The sequence below is a fragment of the Eutrigla gurnardus genome, assembly GCF_963514095.1.
Source record: "Eutrigla gurnardus genome assembly, chromosome: 8".
Classification (NCBI taxonomy): domain Eukaryota; kingdom Metazoa; phylum Chordata; class Actinopteri; order Perciformes; family Triglidae; genus Eutrigla; species Eutrigla gurnardus.
In genome coordinates, this window is record NC_139922.1 from 24,379,903 (window position 1) to 24,402,944 (window position 23,042).

Here is a 23,042-nt window from a genome sequence, read left to right on the forward strand (position 1 = left end):
CACAAAAGCTGATCGACTGAGTGTAGACTGACAGGAGAACCGTCCAAACAGAGAGTCGAAGAGAGGCGGGGGGCGGGGCCGTGGGTTGGTCTTTCATTGCTGGAATGAGTTAGACATGAAATATAATACGAGACATAAAATAATAATATATTATTGTCAGTATTATATTATTAGTAGTAGTAATAGTACTGGTAGTAGTAGTAATAGTAGTAATTGTAGTAGTAGTAGTAGTGGCAGTAGTAGTAGTAATTGTAGTAGTAGTAGTAGTAGCCTAGTAATTGTAGTAGTAGTAGTAGTAGAAATAGTAGTCGTAGTAGATGTAGTAGTAGTAGTAGTAGTAGCAGCACTAGTAGCAGTGGTAGTAGTAGTAATTTTAGTAGTAGTTATATTACTAGTAGTAGTACTTGTACTACTAGTAGTACTAGTGGAAGTAAATGTGCTTCAAGAAAGTCAAGTTTTAATGTTTTTATTTCATTTGTGACCTCATGAACATTTCTCACTGTATTTTCTTACAGAAGTGCATGATGGGTAACAGGATGGACGGCAGTGGCCGGCCACTAACCAATAACCTGCAATTAATCAATCAATACTCAATAATCAATGACAAGATACCAGAAGTACAACAGGAAGAAGAAGAAAACAACCAGCTGCTGTTACACCCGGAGACAGGCGATGGTAGGGGATGCTGTTGTCACGGTAAAAAGATTCCAACGGTTGCTTGGGGTAACCCTGTGGAATGCGGAGCTCGGTTACCATGGTAACATGCTTCTCCAGAAACCCAGCGGTTACTATAGCAAGAAAATGATGTTGTTCAACTAAATGACATCACTGAACACTCCTCTGATTGGTTGTCCAAGGTCTGATAACAGTAGCCCATTACAGTCCTTAACACTGTGAGGGAAGAAAACCACCGACGTCATCACAGGAAGTAAAAAAAACATAAAAAGACAAATAAATACAAATGTCAGACCGTAGTCTGATTTGGCACAAGAACACAGAACCAGTGGGAACTGGTTCCAGCTGGGGGGGCCGGCTCTAACAGTTCCAGTTAGGGGCGGGGGCTCTAACCGGTTCCAGCTGGGGGTGGCTCTAACCGGTTCCAGTTGGGGGGGGGAGAGGGGGTTCTCTAACAGGCAGCTCTGTCGAGCAGGTTGCAGGTAATAAAACGACTAGAACGTGCTAACCGTGACCTCATCACACCTGTGTGAGGCGACAAGTGAGGCCATCGTAACCGTTGCATCACTTCTGATAACACACTCGTCGCTAACATGCTTGTTGCCAACGCGCTCCTTGCTAACGTGCTCATTGCTAACACGCTCGTTGCTAACGCACTGTTGCTAACGCACTGTTGCTAACGCACTTTTGCTAACACACTCGTTGAGTGGCGTGTGACCTTCTTCCTGTTTGTTTCTCGTTATATTGAATCATTATGGTGGTTCAGGAGTCGTCTGGTCAGCTAGCCTACTAGCCAGCTTCAGTTAGCGGCCCTCACATCTCTGCAAACAATTCAAATTCAAACCAGGCTTTATTTATTGGAAATCCACCACAGACCTAAAGTTCTATTTTCTCTACTAATAGAATGAAGTTCATCCATGGTAACGACATTAAACAGAACGGGATATATTAACTCCACTAGGTCGATACTGAACGGCTCAGAAAACGATACGACACACCGTCCAACCGGATCACGAACCACTCAGGACCACTCAGGACCAGTAAGAACCAGTCACGACCAATAAGAACTGGTTGGAAACAGTCAGCAAAAGTCTCAGGAAACAAGAAAGAAAATAAACAACTGCTCAACACAAGTGGTGCTGATGGGGACCTCCAGAACCAGAGCCACCATCGGACCACGTCGGTGACGGAGGACTTAAAGGAACAGTTCAACATTTTCAGAGATCTAGTTTCTAAAATGTGTCTGTGTTCAGGACGGGGTTAGCCTAGCTTAGCACGAAAACTGGACGCAGGGGGAAACGCTAGCTTCACTTAGCACGAAAGCTGGCAGGAGGGGAAACTGCTAGCCTAGCTTGGCATGAATGGTAAGTGGACATACATCTATACGAAGCCGTTCTACTCTACCACACGCCAACATTCACCCATTCATACGCATGCAGAGCGTATACTAGCCTAGCTTAGCACAAAGCCTGCAGCAGGGGAACTCGTATACTGAAACATCTGAATGAATGATTCAGTAAAATGTGGGACTGTTCCTTTAAGCGTCACTCTCTCGGTTATTTATCGGATCCATGGAGCCAACATGGCTGCCGCCACCGCCGGAAATCAAATGTTCGAATGGCTATGGTTGTGTGGAAGGAGAGCGAGAACCTTTAACCTTTTACATAGTCACATGACCGAGGAGGTCACGGGAGAATAAATTATATTTACAAAATCTTGACTCTTTGTTTTCTTCTTGCATCAAGCAAACATCAAACACAGAAACATCTGTTCATCAGAAGAACTATAATAATATTCATATTCATCATGTCTTACGATCAAACACTCCAGAAGGTCAGGAGGAGTTCACGGAGACAAGAGAGAAACATTGCTGGAGGCCAACGGGATCAAGTCTTTTCTTTTGCGCTCCATCTAATCACTGGATCATCACCATCATCATCGGTGTCCTGCAGGAGCCTCATAGCTCTGCCCAACTTTTCATTGTTAATGACGTCCGTCATCGTATTGATTCATCAGCTGATCACGTGGACTGTCGATCCGGATCATGTGGACCTGGACGTTCAGACATCTGGCAACACGAGTCCGTTGCGAGGCAACAGTTCGCCGTTCTACATTCCTGCTGGTGTCACCGTTGCTGCTCCAGATGTCAACTGCTCTACCCAGAATGGAGAGGAGAACCGAGCAGCTGATCGCTGGAGTGCGTGGACGTGAGGACATTTTACTCTGAAAGTGTAAACAGGATTCTTCTCTGATTGGTCGGCTGATGTGATGACGCTCTTATGAAAGCTCATTTAGCCCAAATGTTTCACGTAAATAACAACGATGTAGAAAACACTGATGGAACGTTATAAAACTGAATCAAGGTTCATATTTTAACTGGACTTTTTAACTCACAATTTTGGGATAGGAAGTCCAGGATTTTCAGTCTAAAGTCTTTTTTATTTTCATTTGGATGTTTTAAGTTAAAACTGAATAATTTAGTGTTTCGGTAAAGTTGGTTGCATCTGAGAAATAAACATGAACATCTGATAGAGAAATATTATTAAAACTAATAATAACAGAACCTGAAGTACCCAACTTCACCAGCAGGTGGCTGAGAGCCTTCAGGAAAAGGGGAGCAGAGGCTGCTGGGAAATGTAGTTTACCTCCATGCAGGTCATTTGATTGGCAGGTTTGGAGTTTCTTCTTCAGGGGAAACATTTAAAGGTGACATCCGTCCGTTTCTTCTCCTGTGGTTTGAACCTCACCGATGACTTCCTGTTGACTTCCAAACCAAGAACCATCTGTTGTTGTTGTTGTTCATGTGCTTCGTTTGTTGCTGAGGACGTGTTTACCCGCCCTCGGGGACCAGACCAGTCCAGGACCAGAACCTCATCAGTCCAGGACCAGAATTTGATCAGAACATTGAACTCAGCAAAACAACAGATTCTTCAGTTCTTCTTTTGACTAAACCGTCCAATCAGAGAGCTTACTGCAGTTCACTTTCACGTTTCCTGTTGGAGAAGAGGCTCCACCCACCTCGCTGCACAGGTGACAAAAGATCGAGACGCCTTCATGCACTGAGTGTGTACATGTGTGTGTGTAGATGCGTGTGTGTGTAGATGGGTGTGTGTGTAGATGGGTGTAAGTGTGTACATGTGTGTAAACGTGTGTATGTGTGTGTGTAGATGTGTGTGTGTTTGTACATGTGTGTGTGTGTGGGGGTGTACATGTGTGGACGTGTGTGTAGATGCGTGTATGTGTGTATGTGTGTGTGTGTGTCAGCTGCAGCTATATAAGTTTCTTCGTCGTCCAATAGAATCACGTATTCTCTCCCTCCACTAGCTCCTCCCCCTCCTCCTCTAGACTCTCTATGATTGGCTGGTGGACATGAGGCTCCTCCCCCCTCCCAGCCTTCAGCAGGACATCCATCCATCGTTGCTGTAGCTCCTCCCCCTCGGCGCTGAAGTACAGCGTCAGGTGACTCTGGGAGATCTTGAAGGCGTGGCGTCGCTCCAGGCGGTCACATGACTCAGGAAGGGAGACCTCGAAACCAATCAGGGGCACGCTGCGCTGGGCCTTCACGTCCTGGGGGGGTCACAAACACAGTCCTCAGTCCCCCAGGCCCCCGAGACCTCCTGAAAGACTCTAAAACCTGCCCCAGGACCCCAAACCTCCTGAAAGACTCTACAACCTCCCCCAGGACCCCGAGACCTCCTGAAAGACTCTAAAACCTCCCCCAGGACCCCGAGACCTCCTAGAAGACTCTAAAACCTCCCCCAAGGACCCCAAGACCTCCTAAAGGACTCTAAACCCCCCCAAAAAAAAGACTCTTTAACCTCCCACAAGGACCCAGGGACCTCCTGAAAGACTCTAAAACCTCCCCCAAGGACCCAGAGCCCACCTGAATCACTTTTAAACCTCCCCCAAGGACCCCGAGACCTCCTGAAAGACTCAAAAACCTCCCCCAGGACCAGAAGACCTCCTGAAAGACTCGAAAACCTCCCCCAAGGACCCAGAGCCCACCTGAAACACTTTTAAACCTCCCCCAAGGACCCCAAGCCCTCCTGAAAGACTCTAAATTCTCCCCCAGGACCCCAAGACCATGTCACCTGTGGGGCTCCGTAGACATACAGCACCAGCGGCTCGTTCTCGGGGATCACGAACCAGGCCTTCTGGAAGCCCCGCCCACTTCCCTTCTCCATGTGGTGAAGAAAACTACAAATCACAGAGTGCTCTGCTGCCAGGGAGGCCTGTTTCTATGGCAACCGGAGACAGAGACGAAAACGACACTCAACATCAACATGGTATTCGTAGTCCTACACAAACATCCGTCGTCATGCTGATGTCATCACGCTGATGTCACACTGACCTCTAGGATGGAGCGCCTCCTCTGGGTGCTGCTAGTCAGCGCGGCCGGCGAGGGCGATGCCCCCACCAACATGGCGTAGCAGTCCACACACACACGGTTCGTCCGGTTGTTGTCGTACGACAGACGAGCACGGAACTCCGAACATTTCCCACAAACCACCTGGAGACAAGACACATGACTGTAGTCCATAAGAACTACAAAACACAGTAAGAACTACAAAACAAAGAGTTGGAGAATGTTACAGTGGCGCTATTGATCAGTGACAGGTATTGATTAGAGACATGTTATTGATTAGTGACATGAATTGATTAGTGTGATTAGTGACAGGTATTGATTAGAGACAGGTATTGATTAGTGTAATTAGTGATAGGTATTGATCAGTGACAGGTATTGATTAGTGTGATTAGTGACAGGTATTGATTAGTGACAGGTAGTGATTAGAGACAGGTATTGATTAGTGTGATAAGTGACAGTTATTGATTAGTGAGAGGCATTGATTAGAGACAGGTATTGATTAGTGACAGGTATTGATTAGTGTAATTAGTGACAGGTATTGATTAGTGTGATGAGAGACAGGTATTGATGAGAGACAGGTATTGATGAGAGACAGGTATTGATCACCTATTTGTCCACAGGCTTTACAGTGGTGTTATTGATCAGTGACAGGTATTGATTAGAGACAGGTATTGATCACCCACATGTCCACAGGCTTTACAGTGGTGGCGTCTCTTGGTGATGGAATTGAACGGCTCTTGACATTTCATACACAGAGTGACCTCCTTCTCTCGGATCGGAGTCGGAGCTCGTTTCCCCAACTCCACACAGCTCTGAGGGACGAGGAGGACAGGAGAGAGAAGAAAGCTTTAGACTTTGACCGGTTTATCATACTGTATTAAAGCTGAAACTCACAAAAACAATAAAAACTTGCATGAAACACTCACATCCGTCCACAGTCCAGAGACCAGACCAGACTATGTGGAGAAACCAAAGACTTTCTGTGGTTCCCCAGAGGTCTACAATAGTAGCTCACATTAGTCCAGAGACCAGACCAGACTATGTGGAGAAACCAGAGACTGTCTGTGGTCAAAACAACAAGGTCTCTGTCGTATTTATGTCTAGATGACCTTATTTGGAGTGTTGGTGGAGCAGCTACAATGTTAGCATAGCCTAGCAACCATCAACCAGACTCCATTATGAAAACCAGCGTTTTAAAAGTAGTTAGCTTGTGGTCTTGCAGACAGACCTAACAAAGCATGACTCATCACCATCATTATGGCGTTATTTTAGCATTCTTTTCGTCTTGTTATTCATATTAAATCACAGCTAACTAGTTGATTTACTCTTTAATGTCCAGCTGAAAGTCTCTCTCTGCTTTGTGATAGGCTGTTACCACGGTCTCTGCCCTGTGATAGGCTGTTATCACGGTCTCTGCTCTGTGATAGGCTGTTATCACGGTCTCTGCTCTGTGATAGGCTGTTACCGGGGAGTGCGGCGGCGTGGACTCGTCGTCTCTCAGGGAACAGGTGAGGTGTCTGAAGCTGTCCACCGTCTGCTCGTGTCTCTGGATAGTCGCCTGGATGGCCTGATGACACACAGGAACACGTTTCACATTAAAAGTCTGGGGATGGGAAGACACTGTGTGATGCTTTTATTTTGACACATCTACTCAGGAAGTGTCTCTCAGCCAGGTGGGTGTTTACCTGGATCCAGTCTTTCTTCTCCTCCTCCGTCCTGCAGAGACACACAAGAGCTGTCAGACAACTGTCAGTCTGTCTACCTTCTTTCTGTGTGCGTCCGTCCGTCCCTCTCTCTGGCCTCCTGTCTTTTCCCCTGTCCATCTCTCTCTCTGGCCTCCTGTCTGTCCCCCTGTCTGTCCCCCTGTCTGCCCCCCTGTCTGCCCCCCTGTCTGTCTCTCTGGCGTACCTGGCCTGCAGCTCCAGAGATCTCTGTTTTCCAGACACAACGAACGTCCTCTGAACTGCAACATTGCTGGTCTCCTTCAGCTGGACAGAGACAGAGAGATAGAGAGACATACAGACAGATAGACAGAGACAAAGACAGGTTAAATCAGATCCAGGTGTAGAGGACAGGTGCTTGATGTCTACCAGCCGATGGTGTCTCACCTCCATCCCGTCCACATCGATGCGAGCGCGGACTCCGTACTTCTGACCAATCAGACGCAGCTTGGGGACACAGTACAGCAACCTGTCGTTGAACTGAGAGAGAGAGAGACAGGTGAAGGACTCAGTAGGAGGACTCGATAACAGGTCGTGACAGCAGCGTGAGATGCTATCGAGCGTGAGGACAGCAGAGAAAAAGACAGGAGAGTACCAGGATGAGGTATCGGTCCTGCGTAGTCCCGTTCTTGTTGGACAGTTTGAGGATGTGTCCTTCTTTAATGAGCTCGTTGGTCGGATTCACAATGTCTTCTTCTCCTCCCAACAACTCATACACCTTCAGCAGCTTCCTCATCCGGTCCTGCACCAGACACACAGACAGGTCGTGTCAGACAGGTAGAGACCGACAGGTAGGGTCAGACAGGTTAAGACAGAGACTAATGTATTTGTATTATAATTATGAATATTATTGTTATTATATGAATAATTATAATATTATACTATTAATAATTATAATTATTATAACTATTACTAATATTATTATTTATTATTATTTATAGTTAATAATTCAATTCTCTCACCATCTTCTTGATGGCAGCGTTCGAGTGTTCTGCTGCCGTGGCGATCAGTTCCAGAGACTCTGCAGAGAGACATGATCACATGATCACAATGCTCACCACGGTCACATGTGTAAAGCGGCGCTCACACCAAACGTGCAGCAAATTATTCGCGCGACCAAATCACGCGGAAAGTCAATGATTGTATCATACGTTCCAGAGACTGTCGCCAAGCAACAAGGTCGCTGCCGTCTTCATGCCCAGACCACATTGTTTTACGTGTTTACGCAGCAGCTATGGAGTAAGAATAGCCTAGCAGCTACGGACTTAGCATAGCCTAACTCTGATCGATCTGACCACCATTCAGGAAACTAGCATTTTAAAAGTTGTTTGTGTGTCATCTTGCAGACTTAACAAACCACGACTTCAGGTCGCATAATCTTTATCCGTTTATTGCAATAAAATCACAACAAAGTTTGATTTCGGAGCATAGCGCTGTGGTAAACCAGCCCACTCTGGTCTTGCTAGATCCAGTGAATCCAGTTTGGTGAAATCCACCGAGCACCTCTGGATGATGTCATGATGATGTCATGAGCCCAGACAGGACAGTGTCTGGGTTCCTGGTGGATCTGGAACTTTGGCGGTGCGTTTGGTGCGAACGCCAGCTGTGTTGTTGTTTGTGGTGTTGGGGGTGCTGGTTGTGGTGTTAGGGTGTCTCCGTACTCTGGGCGTCGCGGTGGTCCGGGGCGTCCTCTGGGAGTCTGTGGAGGTAGTCTTTGAGCAGCAGCTCGTAGCGAGGGATCCTCTGAACCGGCTCCAACATGTGATGCTGCAGAGTCAGGTTCCCACAGCGCTCCTCCCTCTGGACCAACAACACAGAGACCTGGATCAGACACAGAGCAGCAGACAGGCAGACCACTTCACGTCCTCTGACTGAGTCCCTCACCTGGATCTCCTGGATGATGGTCTTGAACTGGGCCGACCTTTCCGTCCAGGTGTTCACCAGCTCCATGGCTCGGTCAAAGTTCTTCACATACTCGCCGTACATCTTCAGGAAAGGAGCCAGCTTCTGCAGGATGTCCCCGATCCGTGGGTTTGAGTCCCTGTGGATACAGAGGAGGGATGAAGTCAAGGCACTCCCCTGGGAGGAGAACCAGAATTGGAAGGAGGTCCTCACCACTCCTCCATGCGTTTTTGCAGCGCCGGCAGCAGGAACTGCTGGTGGAAACAGTAGATGGAGCAGATGTTGGAGAAGATCCCCTGGACCACATCGCCGGGGAAGGAGGACCGGGACCGAGCCTCCTCCAGAAGCCGGGCACAGAAGACCTGCAGGAGGAAGACCAGACCAGACCAGACCATTCAGTCCTGCAGGGGAAACACTGAGAGGATGCAATGGTAACGGGCACACTACCACTCGGTTGGACTCCACCTCCAAGGCCACCCCCCCTTAACCATGCACACATACTCTACTATCGGCCCAGACCGCTACCATACAGAGTCCTGGTTCTGGATCAGGTGGTTGCTGTGAATGTGGTGACACAGAACCAGGACTAGCCAGCTGGCGGCTGTAGAGGACCACTACACTGAAAGGGGGGTTTTGGGGAATTCAGAGACCTGTATATGTGCCCTTCTGTGGTGCTGCAGTGACATCTAGTGAACAAAGCCAGGATGACTCAAAGAGCCCCGGGGCCAGATAGCCCAGCTAGCGCATCCTTAACTAGCATTAGCACCTGTATGCAACTCTAGGTACTGAAGGTCCACGGAGAACTTTTAAGGGTTCCAACAGTAAAGAGGAACCATGTTGTTGGCTCCACTTCTATCTTGTTCATTCAGGTGAGTTAGTGACCATTAGGGCTCTGTGGCAGCAGCAGGGAGCGGGGCTTAGATCGGTCTGCATTGTTGATCAGGTCTCTCTTACTGCTTCCCCCAAACAAGGATACGGTTTTATCCAGGTCTCTGAACCCAGAGTCCTATCTTTAAAGAACCAGGACACTCCAAAGACCAGCACACATTGAAGACCAGCACAGTCCATAGACCTGACCATGACCAGGAAGCTCCGGGTCTCTATGAGGTCAGCATGACTCACCCGGTCCAGGAGGTGGAGCTTGGAGACGTAGGCGGTCTCTGTGTGCAGCAGCTCGTTGGCGATGTTGAAGACTCTCTGCTGGACAGACAGCTAGACAGAGAGGGTGAGACAGAGAGGGAGAGACAGAGAAAGAAACAGTGAGACAGAAAGAGAGTGACAGAGACAACTGATCATCACTTCAATGAAAGGTCACATGTCGATGAAGAAACTTTCACCTCCTGTCTCACCTCAACAGAGTCCTGTCTGTCTGTCTTGGGAGGGGGCAGCACCAGCGTTAGCTCCGCCTCCTCCTCCAAGTCACTGTCTCCCTCCTCAGAGAAGTCCCTTCTCCTCCTGGTCCCACCCCGCCCCTCCCCATCCTCCCCCGCATACGAGGAGGAGCTGGAGAGGCGGGGCAGGAGGGCGGGGCTGCAGGGATAGGCCGCGCCCCCTTCATCCACGCCGGCAAAGCAGAGCTCCTCGCTGTGCGAGGGAGAGCTGATGCTGTCGATGCCACTGTCCCGATTGGCCAGCTTCCCCTCTGTCTGCGAGGAGGGGAGGGATAGCCGCTCAGAGGGGAGCTCTGATTGGTCGAGTAGCAGTGGCTGCTCCCTCATCTCCACGGCAACCACGTCATCCTCCAGGTGTTTCTCTGAGGCGCTGTAACCTGACTCCATGGAGAGACGCTTCTGATGGTCGTCATAACACGCAGCCGCCAGCTCGTCATCATCACCATCATCGTCGGGGTCGTCGTCAGGGTCGTCCACTTCACCCCCCAGTGTGATGTCATCAGGACCTTTGAGCTCAGAGGGGGGTTCCTCATCAGGTGGGGGAGGGGCCGGGGATGATGACGATTGTGGTGACGAAGGTCGTGAGGAGGGGAGGTCAGGGAGGCGGGGACACAGAGCCCCCCCGGTGATGTCAGGAACCACAATGATCTGCTCACTGCGCGCGCACACACACACACACACACACACACACTGTAACATTTCAACTAAACCTGTAAAGATGATGTCACCCGTCCTCTGACCAATCAGGTCACTTACCGCTCAAACCTCTCGATGAGTGACAGGACGCAGGTGGGGGAGGCGGTGCCATCACTGCGAGTCGGCGGAGTCCGGGATCCCCGGGGGTCTGCTGGGAGCGGTCTGCAGGGTGGGGGAGGGGGGAGGGGCTTGTCTGGAGCCCGGAGGCGTGGCCTTGATGCTCCTCCCTGCTGCTGGAGATGGGGGGGCTTCGGGGGGACTGTGGAGGGCAGGATTAGTCATGCGTTAACTTAATTGAAGCTACCTGGCAGAGTCTCTGGCGAGGACCACACCTCTACCCTTCCTCTTCTGCATCTCCACCCTTGAATTCAGAACCGAGAACCAAACAGCTCAAGAGAAATAAAGTACTTGTTTTCTTATTTCATGATCGCATCTGCATACCAGCATGGACGGCGTCCCTGAAGGGACCAGAACCACCAGGTCCAGTTACCAGCACATGCTAGCCAACCTAGCTACCGGATCTGAAACTCATCGGGAAACCACCTCCAGTTTCAGTTGATTGCCAACTTCTGATGGAACTCCTAACCAGAAAATCCCCGGGTCCTCATCATCCCCAGCCTCACCTTCTCTCTACCCACATCAGCTGGAGCTGCTAAAGAATAAAGAAGCAACCTTTCTCAGTGCTGTGTCCTCCACATCTGTGAGGCCACGTTGTCTCGTATCCCTCACAACCTCCGGAAGCCACTTTAATGGACATCAACATTCCAGCCTGATCCAGCTTTCATTCAGGTCCTCATCAAGGGTTTAAAGATGGCGTCTACCCCAAAATCTACACACATCCTTCTCTTTCCAAAACAAAGATCTTCAGTCAGCCATAAACCAACGTGATCCCCTGAACCGAGGAAGTTAAAGAAGGCGTCAGGATCGGCCAATCTGCTTGTCCTAACGCTGATGTAAGCCCCCTCGCTATCACAACCAGGATATACTCAGGAAAGAATCGCATCACTGTCGACTTCTCAGCAGTAGTACCTTACCCAGCACTGGTCCAGAGTGAAGACTAGTTGTCCCCTGGAGGGGTGAAAATCCCTGCAGCCCCCCCTCCCGCCCATTCTTATCTTAGCCCCTCTTCCTCTCCTTTACGTAGGGGACGAAGGGTTCCCTGACGGCGGGTTCCCTGATGGCGGGTTCTCTGACGGCGGGTTCCCTGACATTATTTGGCTGATGCATCTTAGTTGACAGTGTGGTCCTACGAGTCTAAATGTAAATGCAGGAATTTAAATAAACGTAGTACCCTGAGGTTTCGGTCCAGGCAGCGGTGGTCTGCTCTTGCTCGGTGGAGTTATTGTGGTAGCCGGCAGCTCCGGCGGCCCAGTGTCATTGACCAGCAGCTTGTTGGAAGGGCCACGGCACTCTGTTAGGTCTGCCCCTTCCTCCAGGGAGGCGGGGCACGGGTCGGAGTTCGGCTGCTGGGGAGTGTCAGCGTCCAGCACCGCCTGGTGGCCACACGGAGAGCAAGACGGCTCCAGAGAGAGACCCTTAGTCAGCAAACTGGGACTGCAGGAGGAGGAAGGACCTGAAGGGGAGGAGTCAGAATGGTGATCATATGACATTAAGGCCACACCCACTGACTACCAAATTAAAAGCCTTTTTATTTTAATGAGAAAAACAAAATAAAATGTCATCCATGTTCAAGGTGTAGAATAGACATAGATACCTAGCTAACTAGCTACCGAGCTAATGAGCCACTTCGCTATCAAGCTAACACGCTTCCTTGTGAAGAATTTTCCTAGCTAAGTCAGCTAGCTAATTGGCCAATTTGCTAATAAACCACTTAACCAACTAGCTCGCTAACAAGTCACCCCGCTACCTAACCAACTCGGTACCTTGCTAACTAGCTACCTAGCTAACTATCCAGACATCTGTCTCCAGAGCTACATCCTCTCTCTTCCTGGTGAGCTGTGACATCACGTTACAGCCCCACATGACGTGTGTCATCACCATGACAACTAGATGGTCAACGTGGTCATAGCTGATGGAGCTGAGGATGAAAGAAGCACACACACACCTAGCTCGATGCTACCAAGCTAACTAAGTTTAACAAGCTAAGAAGCTAAACTATATGCTTCTGCATGCTGCTAGCTGGCTAACGTTAGCCCTGTGGTCTTGTCGGTCCTGGTTGCATATATATATATATATATATATATAAATAAAATATGAATGAAATGATCCTGATGTTGTGTTTTCTACTGAGTCGCTGTTTTCTTTCTCCTCTTGGTCTCATTAATTATTCATGATGATCAGAAACCTGTCGACTCATCAATACTGCTGCTGTGAACAACGTTCCTGGTTATTCATGGAGACACCATTTTAAATGAATGAATAATAATAAACCACATTTTGTCTGGAGAAAGGAAGGAAGCTGCTTTGTCTCTTGTTGGTAAGTTAGAAACTAATTGTAGATTTGGGTTGGCTAGTTGTAACATTTAGTCTTGTGTTGATAGCTTGTTGTTTAAATTCTTGTGAAGCTGTCTATGCTAAGTGAGCAATCAGCTAGTTTCAGCCAGCTCAGCTGTAGTCAATAGACTTGATTGGAGGGAGGGGTCACAGTCAGTGCATGAGGTAAACTGAGCACTTAAAAGGCTGTCACTACAGCGTCAGCTGCTGCGTCAGCCAGCAGAACGAAGACAAAGGGAGTCTGTCTGCGGGAGTCCATCAAGGAAGTCCATTGAGGTAGGCAGAACATCTCCCCCCCCCCCCCCCCCCCATCGCAGCCATGTGTCTTATCCCAGTCAGGACATCACACTGGAGAAGATTTTACCAGAGACCCTTCACTCGAGGCTGTAACCCATCCAATCTCTGCTACCCACCATTCTCCACCGGTAAGGAACTTGAAGTACTAGGGGGGCTGTGGAAGGCGGACAGCATTTCAGCCTATGCCTCCCTTCAGACTCCACTTCCTGGCCCTCACGGAGACCTGGTTACCCCGCTCACCGTGTCCGACCACCACTTTGTGACTTTCTCCCTCCCCATGAAGCCCACCACATCCCTCCCCTCTACGCCTCGAACGGTCACCAGCCGCCGCAACATGAAATCCCTCACTCCCTCCGCTCTCTCCTCAACTGTTATTTCCTCACTACCATCCTCATAACAGTTCTCCTTAATGCCTACTGAGGAAGCCTCCTCCATCCTGATGTCCTCACTCTCCTCTTCTTTGGACACTCTCTGCCCCCTAATCTCACGACCTGCGCGATCATCTCCCTCCCCTCCCTGGCTGTCTGAACCTCTGCGAACCAACAGATCATTGTTGCGAGCGTCAGAGAGAAAATGGAAGAAATCGGGCCAGCACGAGGACCTTGCTCACTACCACCACCTCCTCTCTGACTTCACCTCAACTGTTTCAGCAGCTAAATCTGCCTTCTACCTGGCAAAGATCAACTCTTCCGCCTCCAACCCCAGGAAACTCTTCTCCATGTTCTCCTCCCTCCTCACCCCTCCTACCCCCCCCCCTTCCTCCCTTACTGCTGATGACTTTGCAACTTACTTTACCAAGAAAGTAAATTACATCAGCTCCTCATTCACGCATATTCCCTCCCAGAAAACATCTCCCCCAACTCTCAACTCGGATAGTCTTAACAGCTTTAGCCTCCTCACCTCCTGAAGACGTTCACGCACACACACATCTAACCGTGCCACCACCTGCTCCATCGACCCGATTCCCTCCTCTCTTCTCCAGGACATCTCACACGACATCTTGCCATTCCTCACCACCCTGATCAACTCCTCCCTCACCTCAGGTTCATTCCAGCGGCTTTTAAGACAGCTACCATGAAGCCTCTCCTTAAAAAACCCACCCTAGACGCTACTGACATCCAAAGCTACAGACCTGTATCTCTTCTTTCATTCCTCTCTAAAACCTTGGAACGTGCCGCCTACAACCAACTGTCATCCTATCTCTCGCAGAACAACCTCCTTGACCCTAATCAATCAGGATTCAGGACTGCTCACTCCACTGAGACGGCCCTCCTCACAGTGACCGAGTCCCTGCGAGACGCCAGAGCCTCATCCCACTCCTCCGTTCTCATTTTCCTCGACCTATCTGCTGCATTCGGCACAGTCAACCACCAAATCCTCCTCTCTGGCAGAACTTGGCATAACTGACTCTGCTCTCACCTGGTTTACATCATACCTGACAAATCGCACCTTTCAGGTCGCATGGAATGGCTCTATGTCCAAACCCTGTTCTCTGGACACGGGCGTCCCTCAAGGCTCAGTATTAGGACCGCTTCTGTTCTCACTATACACCAGATCACTAGGTTCCGTTATTACATCGCATGGATTCTCCTACCATTGCTACGCAGATGACACCCAGCTGTTCCTCTCTTTTCCCCCCGACCTCTGACACTCACATTGCAACTCGTAACTGTCTGGCTGACATCTCTGTCTGGACAACTGCACATCACATCAAGCTTAACCTGAATAAAACCGAACTTCTCTTCATCCCAGGGAAAGACTGCCCTCGCATGGACCTGTCGGTCACTGTCGAGGGCATCACAGTATTACCTTCCTCAACTGCGAGGAACCTGGGTGTAATCCTCGATGACCAACTATCCTGCACCCCCAACATCACTGCTGTGGCCCGATCCTGCAGATTTGCCCTCTACAATATCCGCAGGATTCGAACCTTCCTCACAAAGGATGCAACGCAACTCCTGGTCCAAGCACTGGTCATCTCCCGCCTTGACTACTGCAACTCTCTCCTGGCCGGACTCCCGGCCTCTGTGATTAAAACATTGCAACGTATCCAGAACGGTGCAGCACGCCTTATCTTCAATCTACCCAAATTCTCCCATGTGACCCCCCTCCTCCGTGACCTCCACTGGCTCCCTGTTGCAGCACGCATCCAATTCAAGACGATGGCACTGGCCATCAATGGAACGGCACCCGTCTACCTTCAAACACTGGTCAAACCTCATGCCCCGAAGCGAGCACTTCGCTCCTCTACTTCAGCTGGCCGGCTGGTACCACCACCATCGCTGAAATCAAACAAATGTCGCTCAGCAAAGTCCAGACTCTTCTCTGTTCTGATCCTCAGTGGTGGAACGAACTCCCGACCAATGTCAGGACAGCAGAGTCATTTGCCATCTTCCTCTCTCAAGACTCACCTGTTCAGACTTCACCTCGACTTTACATAGCATGACCCACTAACACCCCCCCCCCCCCCCCCCCCCCCCAAAAAAAACAAAACAAACCCTTACCTATAGCACTCTGATCATAGCACTGTTGCTCTTAAGGTACTACTTTACTCAGATGAGGACCTAACACTAACACTCTTACTTTATCAGCAATGATACGTTGTGGTTTCTTTGTTTCCTTCTTTTGACAAATGTACTTATTGTAAGTCGCTTTGGGCAAAAGCGTCTGCTAAATGACCTAAATGTAAAATAATGAGAGGATCCAATCAGGCTGAAGGATCCCTGTGAATCTCTTTATGACACTCAAACAATGACCCATGGATGGCCTCTGAAACGGACTGTCTGATTGGTGGATGCAGATCTGTGGTGCAACATGAATAACATCACTAATAACACAAACCAGTAAGATCATCAGCAGCAGCAGTGTGTGTGTGTGTGTGTGTGTGTGTGTGTGTGTGTGTGTGTGTGTGTGTGTGTGTGCAGATGTGAGAGGTCATGGGAAAACATCAACAGGCTGACTTAAAGCAGATGGTAAGTCTATTTATAAAGTCTGTTAATAACAGCAGCCTACGCAATTAAACTGACTTCCTCCAGTCATGACCACACTACATTACCCAGAATCCTTCAAATAGCAAGAAGGTTAGACTTTCACTTCTAAACAGACCTGCTAGTCTACCTGTTGACCGGTCAGTTAGACTGGTCAGAAGGTAGACCGCTCAGTAGTTAGACCAGTCAGTAGTTAGACCGGTCAGAAGGGGGGGGGGGGGGGGGGGGGTCCTAGTTCCAGAGTACGCAGATAGAATCTGGATCACAGGAAACACCAGGGTCTAGTCCTGCTGGTCAGACTGGAGAAGCCTTCAAACACTGGTCAAACCACACGCCCCGAAGGGAGCACTTCGCTTCTCTACTTCAGCTGGCCGGCTGGTACCACCACCGCTGAAATCAAACAAATGTTGCTCAGCAAAGTCCAGACTCTTCTATGTTTTGGCGTCTCAGTGGTGGAACGAACTCCCGACTAATGTCAGGACAGCAGAGTCACTGCCATCTTCCAAAAAAGGCTCAAGCCTTACCTGTTCAGACTTCACCTCGACTCTGCATAGCATGACCCACTAACACCCCCCCCCCCCCCCCAAAAACGAAGAAAAAGCACTTCTATGTTCTTACCTATAGCACGTTGATCATAGCACAGTAGTAGAACAGCTACTACTTTACTCAGACGAGGACCAAACATTTGTTTCTATTTTTTCGCTCTTACTTTATCGGCAATGATATGTTGTGGTTTCTTTTTTTAATAAATGTACTTATTGTAAGTCGCTTTGGACAAAAGCATCTGCTAAATGCCCTAAATGTAAATGTAAGTCTCTTTGGATGGAGCGAGGATAGCAGTTTCCCCCTGCTTCCAGCCTTTGTGCTAAGCTAGGCATCTCTGAAACTGATAACCGAAAACAACAGGGTTTCATTAAAACTCTAAAACTGTTCCTTTAATGCATCCAGTAGCTATGTCGATAGCTAGTTAGCTAGTTAGCTTGGCATCTAGTTAGTGAGGAATCTAGTTAGCTAATTATTTGGCAGAGTAATCATGAAAATGTTATCGTCTCATGTTAAGTTGTACTCACCCTTAAGGGGGTTCTACTCACCCTTAAGGGGGTTCTAGAGGCCATGAAGGAGGTAACAGGAGCCCTGCAAGAGGTTCCAGTAGTCTAGGGCTTCTCTGGGTCTTGTAAATGTTTCTAGAATCCGTTAGAAGGTTCTAGCCATCATTGAGGAGGTCCAAGGGTGGTTCCGGAGGTTTAAGAGGTATAAAGTGCTGTTTTAGGAGGTTCTAGTGGTCTCTGATGAGGTTCTAGTTGTCATTAGGGAGGTTCTTCATGCCCTTCAGCTAGATCTAGTTGCCCTTGGAGGAGCTCCAGGTGACAAGCCCTGACAGTAGCCTGTAGTTTGAGTAGTCAGGAGGTTCGAGGTCTGAACTGTTCAAGTTCTAAATGAAGGCTGAATCAAATGATTGGATGGGCATTATCAGGAGCCATGTTGGGGGGGACAAGACATCTGCTGGTTTACACAGCTGGAGGAAACATAATAAAGTATCTATCTGTGATTTAATCGCAATAACCAGATGAAAATGATGCTGAAATAACTCCATAATGATGGTGATCAGCAAAAAGTGCGAAGTCATGCTTTGTTAGGTCTGTCTGCAAGATTTAAACGCTTAAAACGCTGTTTGGTTGATGGGTGCTAGGCTATGCGTAAATACATCTATTAATAACATGCATTGATCTGATCTGAGAGCAGCAGTCACATCTGGCAGACGCAGTATCAGCAGCCATACTAGCCTACATTCACTGCGGCGAGATGTCGGTCAGTGTGTGCGCGTGCACAACACGCTTCGTGAGCGCGCGTATTCCCCCCCTCACCATCAGGATTATTATGTTCATATATATATCTATTAATACACTGTCATGCAAATCAAACACGAGAATACGATGAGGCTGCAGCCGTGCGCGCGCTCGCGTGTGCGCGTGCTAGCAGCAGCAGCAGCAGGTACATCAGTACGGTGCAGATGTGAACATGTACACGCAGTACGCGGCAGACGCAGTACTCGGTACTCACCTCGGCTCAGGCTGCTTCGGTCCATGTACATCGCACAGCAAAACACGAATCCGGTCATTAAAGAGAGAGTTGGTCGGAGAGACGGCTCTCCCGGTCCACACACACGGAGGGACGGACCGGACCGGACCGGCTCACACGCTCACGCAGACACGCGCACACACACCACGGCCCGGACCGGACAGCACACCGACGGGCTGCTGCTGGAGGACGGAGGACGAGAAGAGACCCGCTCGGTTTGGTTCAGAGGACTGCCCGGTGTGTGAGCGGCGGGCGGGCGGCGGCAGAGAGCGAGGGGCGGGAGAGTGTGTGAGAGAGAGAGAGAGAGAGAGAGAGAGAGAGAGAGAGAGAGAGAGAGAGAGAGAGAGAGAGAGAGAGAGAGAGAGCGAGGGGCGGGAGAGTGAGTGAGAGAGAGAGAGAGAGAGGGGGGGGGGGGGGGGGGAGAGAAAGAGGGGGAGGGGGGAGAGAGAGGGGGAGAGAGAGAGGGAGAGAGAGAGTGAGGGGGCAGGAGAGAGGTAGAGAGAGAGAGAGAGAGAGAGAGGGGGAGTTGGTCTGGCTCTCTCCTCCATTTTGGTTTCCTTGACAACAAATTAAGGGGGGGGGGGACTGCAGTCTAAATGTGTAAAAATTCCCAGACTAACAAACATCACGTTACAGCCTCACAGACGTGTCATCATGTGTGTCACTATGACAACTAACCATCACATTTTAATTTGTACCGGTCAGATGACTTCTGAGAGCGGGTGAATGTCCATCATACCTGACTGATGGAGGTCATGGGACCATGTGACTCTCCACCGCTATTAGCACATCATGCTGCAGCTAACCTGGCACTCACATCAAACATCTACATGGAGCAGACTGATTACTCAGCCATGTGAGACCAGGACCACAGCTGAGGACTGGGACCTGAACCAGCAGACCAGTCTCTTAGCTGACAGGGTCCTGCAGAGTCTCAGGGAAGCCATGTGTCCTCAATCAGAGTCTCCTGGTCTGAGTTGTCATGTTCAACTCTCTGACTCTCTTCACACCAGACTCCATTCATAAAAAGATTTAAGTACTCAGACCTGCTGGTCTACTGCTGCTGTCACACAGCCTCTCCACCCAAGGACACCTCGACATGTGGAGGACAACGAATCAAACGCACCCTCAGCTCACTGAGATGTCAGTGCTGAGAGACCGTTTAACTCCACCCGTATGAGGATGAAACAAACGCACCCAAACACTTCAACACATCTGAGTGAAGGAAAATCAAACACACCCTTTTATCATCGAGCAGAGGAGATAAACTACAGGCTGACCTCTGACCACACACACACACACACACACACACACACACACACACACACACACACACACACACACACACACACACACACACACACACACACACACACACACACACACACACACACACACACACGTTCCCTTCCCCCAGAGCAACAGTGAGCGACCCAGTGACCCAAAGAGAGACAAACTCGCTCGTCCATCCCCCCAGGAGAGAGAGAGATAGAGAGAGAAAGAGCGCGTGTGTGCATGCGTGTGTGTGCGGGTGTGTGTGTGTGCGTGTGTGTGTGCGTGTGCGGGTGTCCTTAATGTCTGTGTAGAGTTCAGCTGTTCGTCATCTTATAAACTCACCAGCAGGAAGTCCACATGTAGAACTACAAACATGGAGATTTACACTTAGAACGAGAAACTACAGTAGAGACTAGGAACAACAGTAGAAATAACAGTAGAGACTAGGAACTACAGTAGAGACTAGAAACTACAGTAGAGACTAGGAACAACAGTAGCAATAACAGTAGAGACTAGGAACAACAGTAGAGACTAGAAACTACAGTAGAGACTAGGAACAACAGTAGAGACTAGAAATTACAGTAGAGACTAGGAACTACAGTAGAGAGTAGGAACAACAGTAGAGACTAGAAACTACAGTAGAGACTAGGAACAACAGTAGAGACTAGGAACAACAGTAGAAATAACAGTAGAGACTAGGAACAACAGTAGAGACTAGAAACTACAGTAGAGACTAGGAACTACAGCAGAGAGTAGGAACAACAGTAGAGACTAGGAACTACAGTAGAGAGTAGGAACTACAGCAGAGACTAGGAACAACAGTAGAGACTAGAAACTACAGTAGAGACTAGGAACAACAGTAGAGACTAGAAACTACAGTAGAGACTAGGAACTACAGTAGAGACTAGGAACAACAGTAGAGACTAGAAACTACAGTAGAGACTAGGAACAACAGTAGAGACTAGAAACTACAGTAGAGACTAGGAACTACAGTAGAGACTAGGAACAACAGTAGAGACTAGAAACTACAGTAGAGACTAGGAACAACAGTAGAGACTAGAAACTACAGTAGAGAGTAGGAACTACAGCAGAGAGTAGGAACAACAGTAGAGACTAGGAACAACAGTAGAGACTAGAAACTACAGTAGAGACTAGGAACTACAGCAGAGAGTAGGAACTACAGCAGAGAGTAGGAACTACCGCAGAGACTAGGAACTACAGTAGAGACAAGAAACTACAGTAGAGACTAGGAACAACAGTAGAGACTAGGAACAACAGTAGAGACTAGGAACAACAGTAGAGACTAGAAACTACAGTAGAGACTAGGAACAACAGTAGAGACTAGGAACTACAGTAGTGACTAGGAACCAGATCAAATCGAGGGAACAGTGGTCTGTCGTCTATTTTTAATCCTCAGCTTTTCGTTCATATCTACATGTCCTGCTGCTGCAAGGCATGCTGGGAAGATAAGCAGAACCCTGAGACCACTTTACTGATGACACGCGTTTGTACGCTGTCACATGACGCTGCAACTAAAACAGCTGCACATTTCCTGCATTCGTTACTCAGTGAGCCCTTTAACCCTGAAGCCCCGGTACCCTACCTACCCAGGTACAAGTACTACCCAGGTACAAGTACACTACCTACCCAGGTATACTACCTACCCAAATACACTACCTACCTACCAACTAAGGTACACAACCTACCCAGGTACACTACCTTTTTTCCCCAGGTACACTAACTACTTTCCCAGGTACACTACCCACCCAAGTACCCTACCTACCCAAGTACACAACCTAAGTACAGGTACACGACCTACCCAGGTAAACTACCTACCTTTCCAAGTTGTTACCTAACCAGCCGTCTCACAGCTAGATGCTGCAGGTCACTCACCTGTCCTGTGGGTGGCACTGCTGTGTGGCGGTGCTGTTGAGGTGGCATTCAGGTGATAGGAGAACCGCATGGTGCTGAACTGACTGGAGAAGGAGGGAGGAGGAGGTGGGGGAGGCGGGGGGAGGCTGAACCCGAGCACGCCGCTGCAAGGTCGGTTCAGCTGCATGCCGCACAGGTACGTCAGTCCTCACCTGTACACAGGTCAGAGGTCACCTTCACGTCATTTTCTCAGCGATACATTGAAAAAACGAAGCTTCCTGTTTGAGTCACTTCCTGTTGAGGCACTTCCTGTCAAGTCCTCAGAGAGTTCATCACATCAAAGAGAGTCTGGGTGAAGTCACACGGAGGTCAGCGTCTCTCCCCCCTCCCCTCCTCTCTCCCAGCATCATCTCGGTCCGTCAGCCTCTCAGGAACCCTGGAACCCGTCTCACTTGAACCTGTCTCACCTCCATCGTCTCCTCGCTACGACACAAACAAAGATCTAGTCCAATAGTGGCCCTCCTCCTGAATAATCCAAAATGTGCCGACTCAGCTCTACTTTTCCAACTCTTCACGTTTCTCCTGCTTTCTCCTCTTGTTTCTTTTCTCCTCCCGTATTCTTTTCTCCTCCTCTGCTCCCCTTTGTCCAGATTCCGATGGTCTTCGTCTCCAGTAGCTTCAGCTTTGTGTGAGAATGTGCTCTGAGCTGCAGACCGACACCACAACTCCTCCTCCAGCCGACATCTGATCCCAGACCTCCTCCTCCTCCTCCTCCTGTGGTCTGTTTCTCATTTTCTCCCCTTCTTTTTTTTTTTTGAGGCTGAAATATGAAGCAAAAGCAAAAAAAACGGTGGAATGTTTCCGGCAGCAGGTTTTTAGTTTTCTCTTTTCCTTCAGAAGTCAGCTGATTGTCCTCGTCGCACTTTTTATGTCTGTGACGGTTTAAAGCAGTGGAGATGAAACTGGAGGATCGTGAGAGTCTCTTCCAGCCAACAGAGGGCGCCAACCGTCTTCTGCTCATCTGCTGAAACTCGCACCAGAGACACTAAACCCTGTTTACATATTGGCACACGAGGAGAAATCATTAAAAACATCCATCGAGCTGACGTTTATTAAATGTTTCCAAGCTAAGCCCCACCCCTTCCAGTCTCCCCACAGTACCCAACTCCAGAATCAATATGTAGTCAGTCAACAGAGAGACTAATAATTATTGATCCCGTCTGAATCTTTCCCTGAATTCCACATATAATATTATATAGATATTCATAGTGAGACAAACAGCAGTTAATTATGAAAACACTTGATTGCCGTGATTATTATTGATATT

The 23,042-nt window shown here is 48.9% G+C and overlaps 1 protein-coding gene across 2 annotated transcripts; it reads right to left on the minus strand.

Moving 5' to 3' along the window:
- Positions 1 to 1,170: 1,170 nt before the first annotated feature.
- On the minus strand, positions 1,171 to 23,026 carry fgd1 (FYVE, RhoGEF and PH domain containing 1). 2 transcript variants are annotated; one of them, XM_084014910.1, is made up of 19 exons: positions 21,737 to 23,026; positions 12,043 to 12,324; positions 10,812 to 11,010; positions 10,014 to 10,710; positions 9,787 to 9,876; positions 8,878 to 9,026; positions 8,647 to 8,803; positions 8,424 to 8,562; positions 7,725 to 7,783; positions 7,358 to 7,504; positions 7,150 to 7,242; positions 6,950 to 7,029; positions 6,727 to 6,757; positions 6,507 to 6,608; positions 5,725 to 5,853; positions 5,027 to 5,185; positions 4,767 to 4,913; positions 1,333 to 4,242; positions 1,171 to 1,271 (listed from the first exon to the last, which is right to left on the minus strand). In XM_084014910.1, the coding sequence occupies exons 1-18, from the start codon at positions 21,900 to 21,902 to the stop codon at positions 3,976 to 3,978; spliced, it is 3,093 nt and encodes a 1,030-aa protein (XP_083871036.1). In that variant the 5' UTR covers positions 21,903 to 23,026; the 3' UTR covers positions 1,171 to 1,271; positions 1,333 to 3,975. The 2 variants fall into 2 exon arrangements, with proteins under 2 accessions (XP_083871036.1, XP_083871037.1); XM_084014911.1 differs by lacking the exon at positions 21,737 to 23,026 and adding an exon at positions 18,551 to 18,771 and having other exon boundaries at positions 1,172 to 1,271.
- Between the last annotated feature and the right edge of the window lie 16 nt (positions 23,027 to 23,042).

Coding starts and splice junctions, on each gene's coding strand:
- fgd1 (XM_084014910.1), bottom strand. CDS start 21,902: ATGCAGCTGAACCGACCTTGCAGCGGCGTGCTCGGGTTCAGCCTCCCC. Junction 9,027..9,786: donor AGCTCCACCTCCTGGACCGG/GTGAGTCATGCT, acceptor TTCCTCCTGCAG/GTCTTCTGTGCCCGGCTTCT. Junction 6,758..6,949: donor TCTCTGGAGCTGCAGGCCAG/GTACGCCAGAGA, acceptor GTGTCTCTGCAG/GACGGAGGAGGAGAAGAAAG.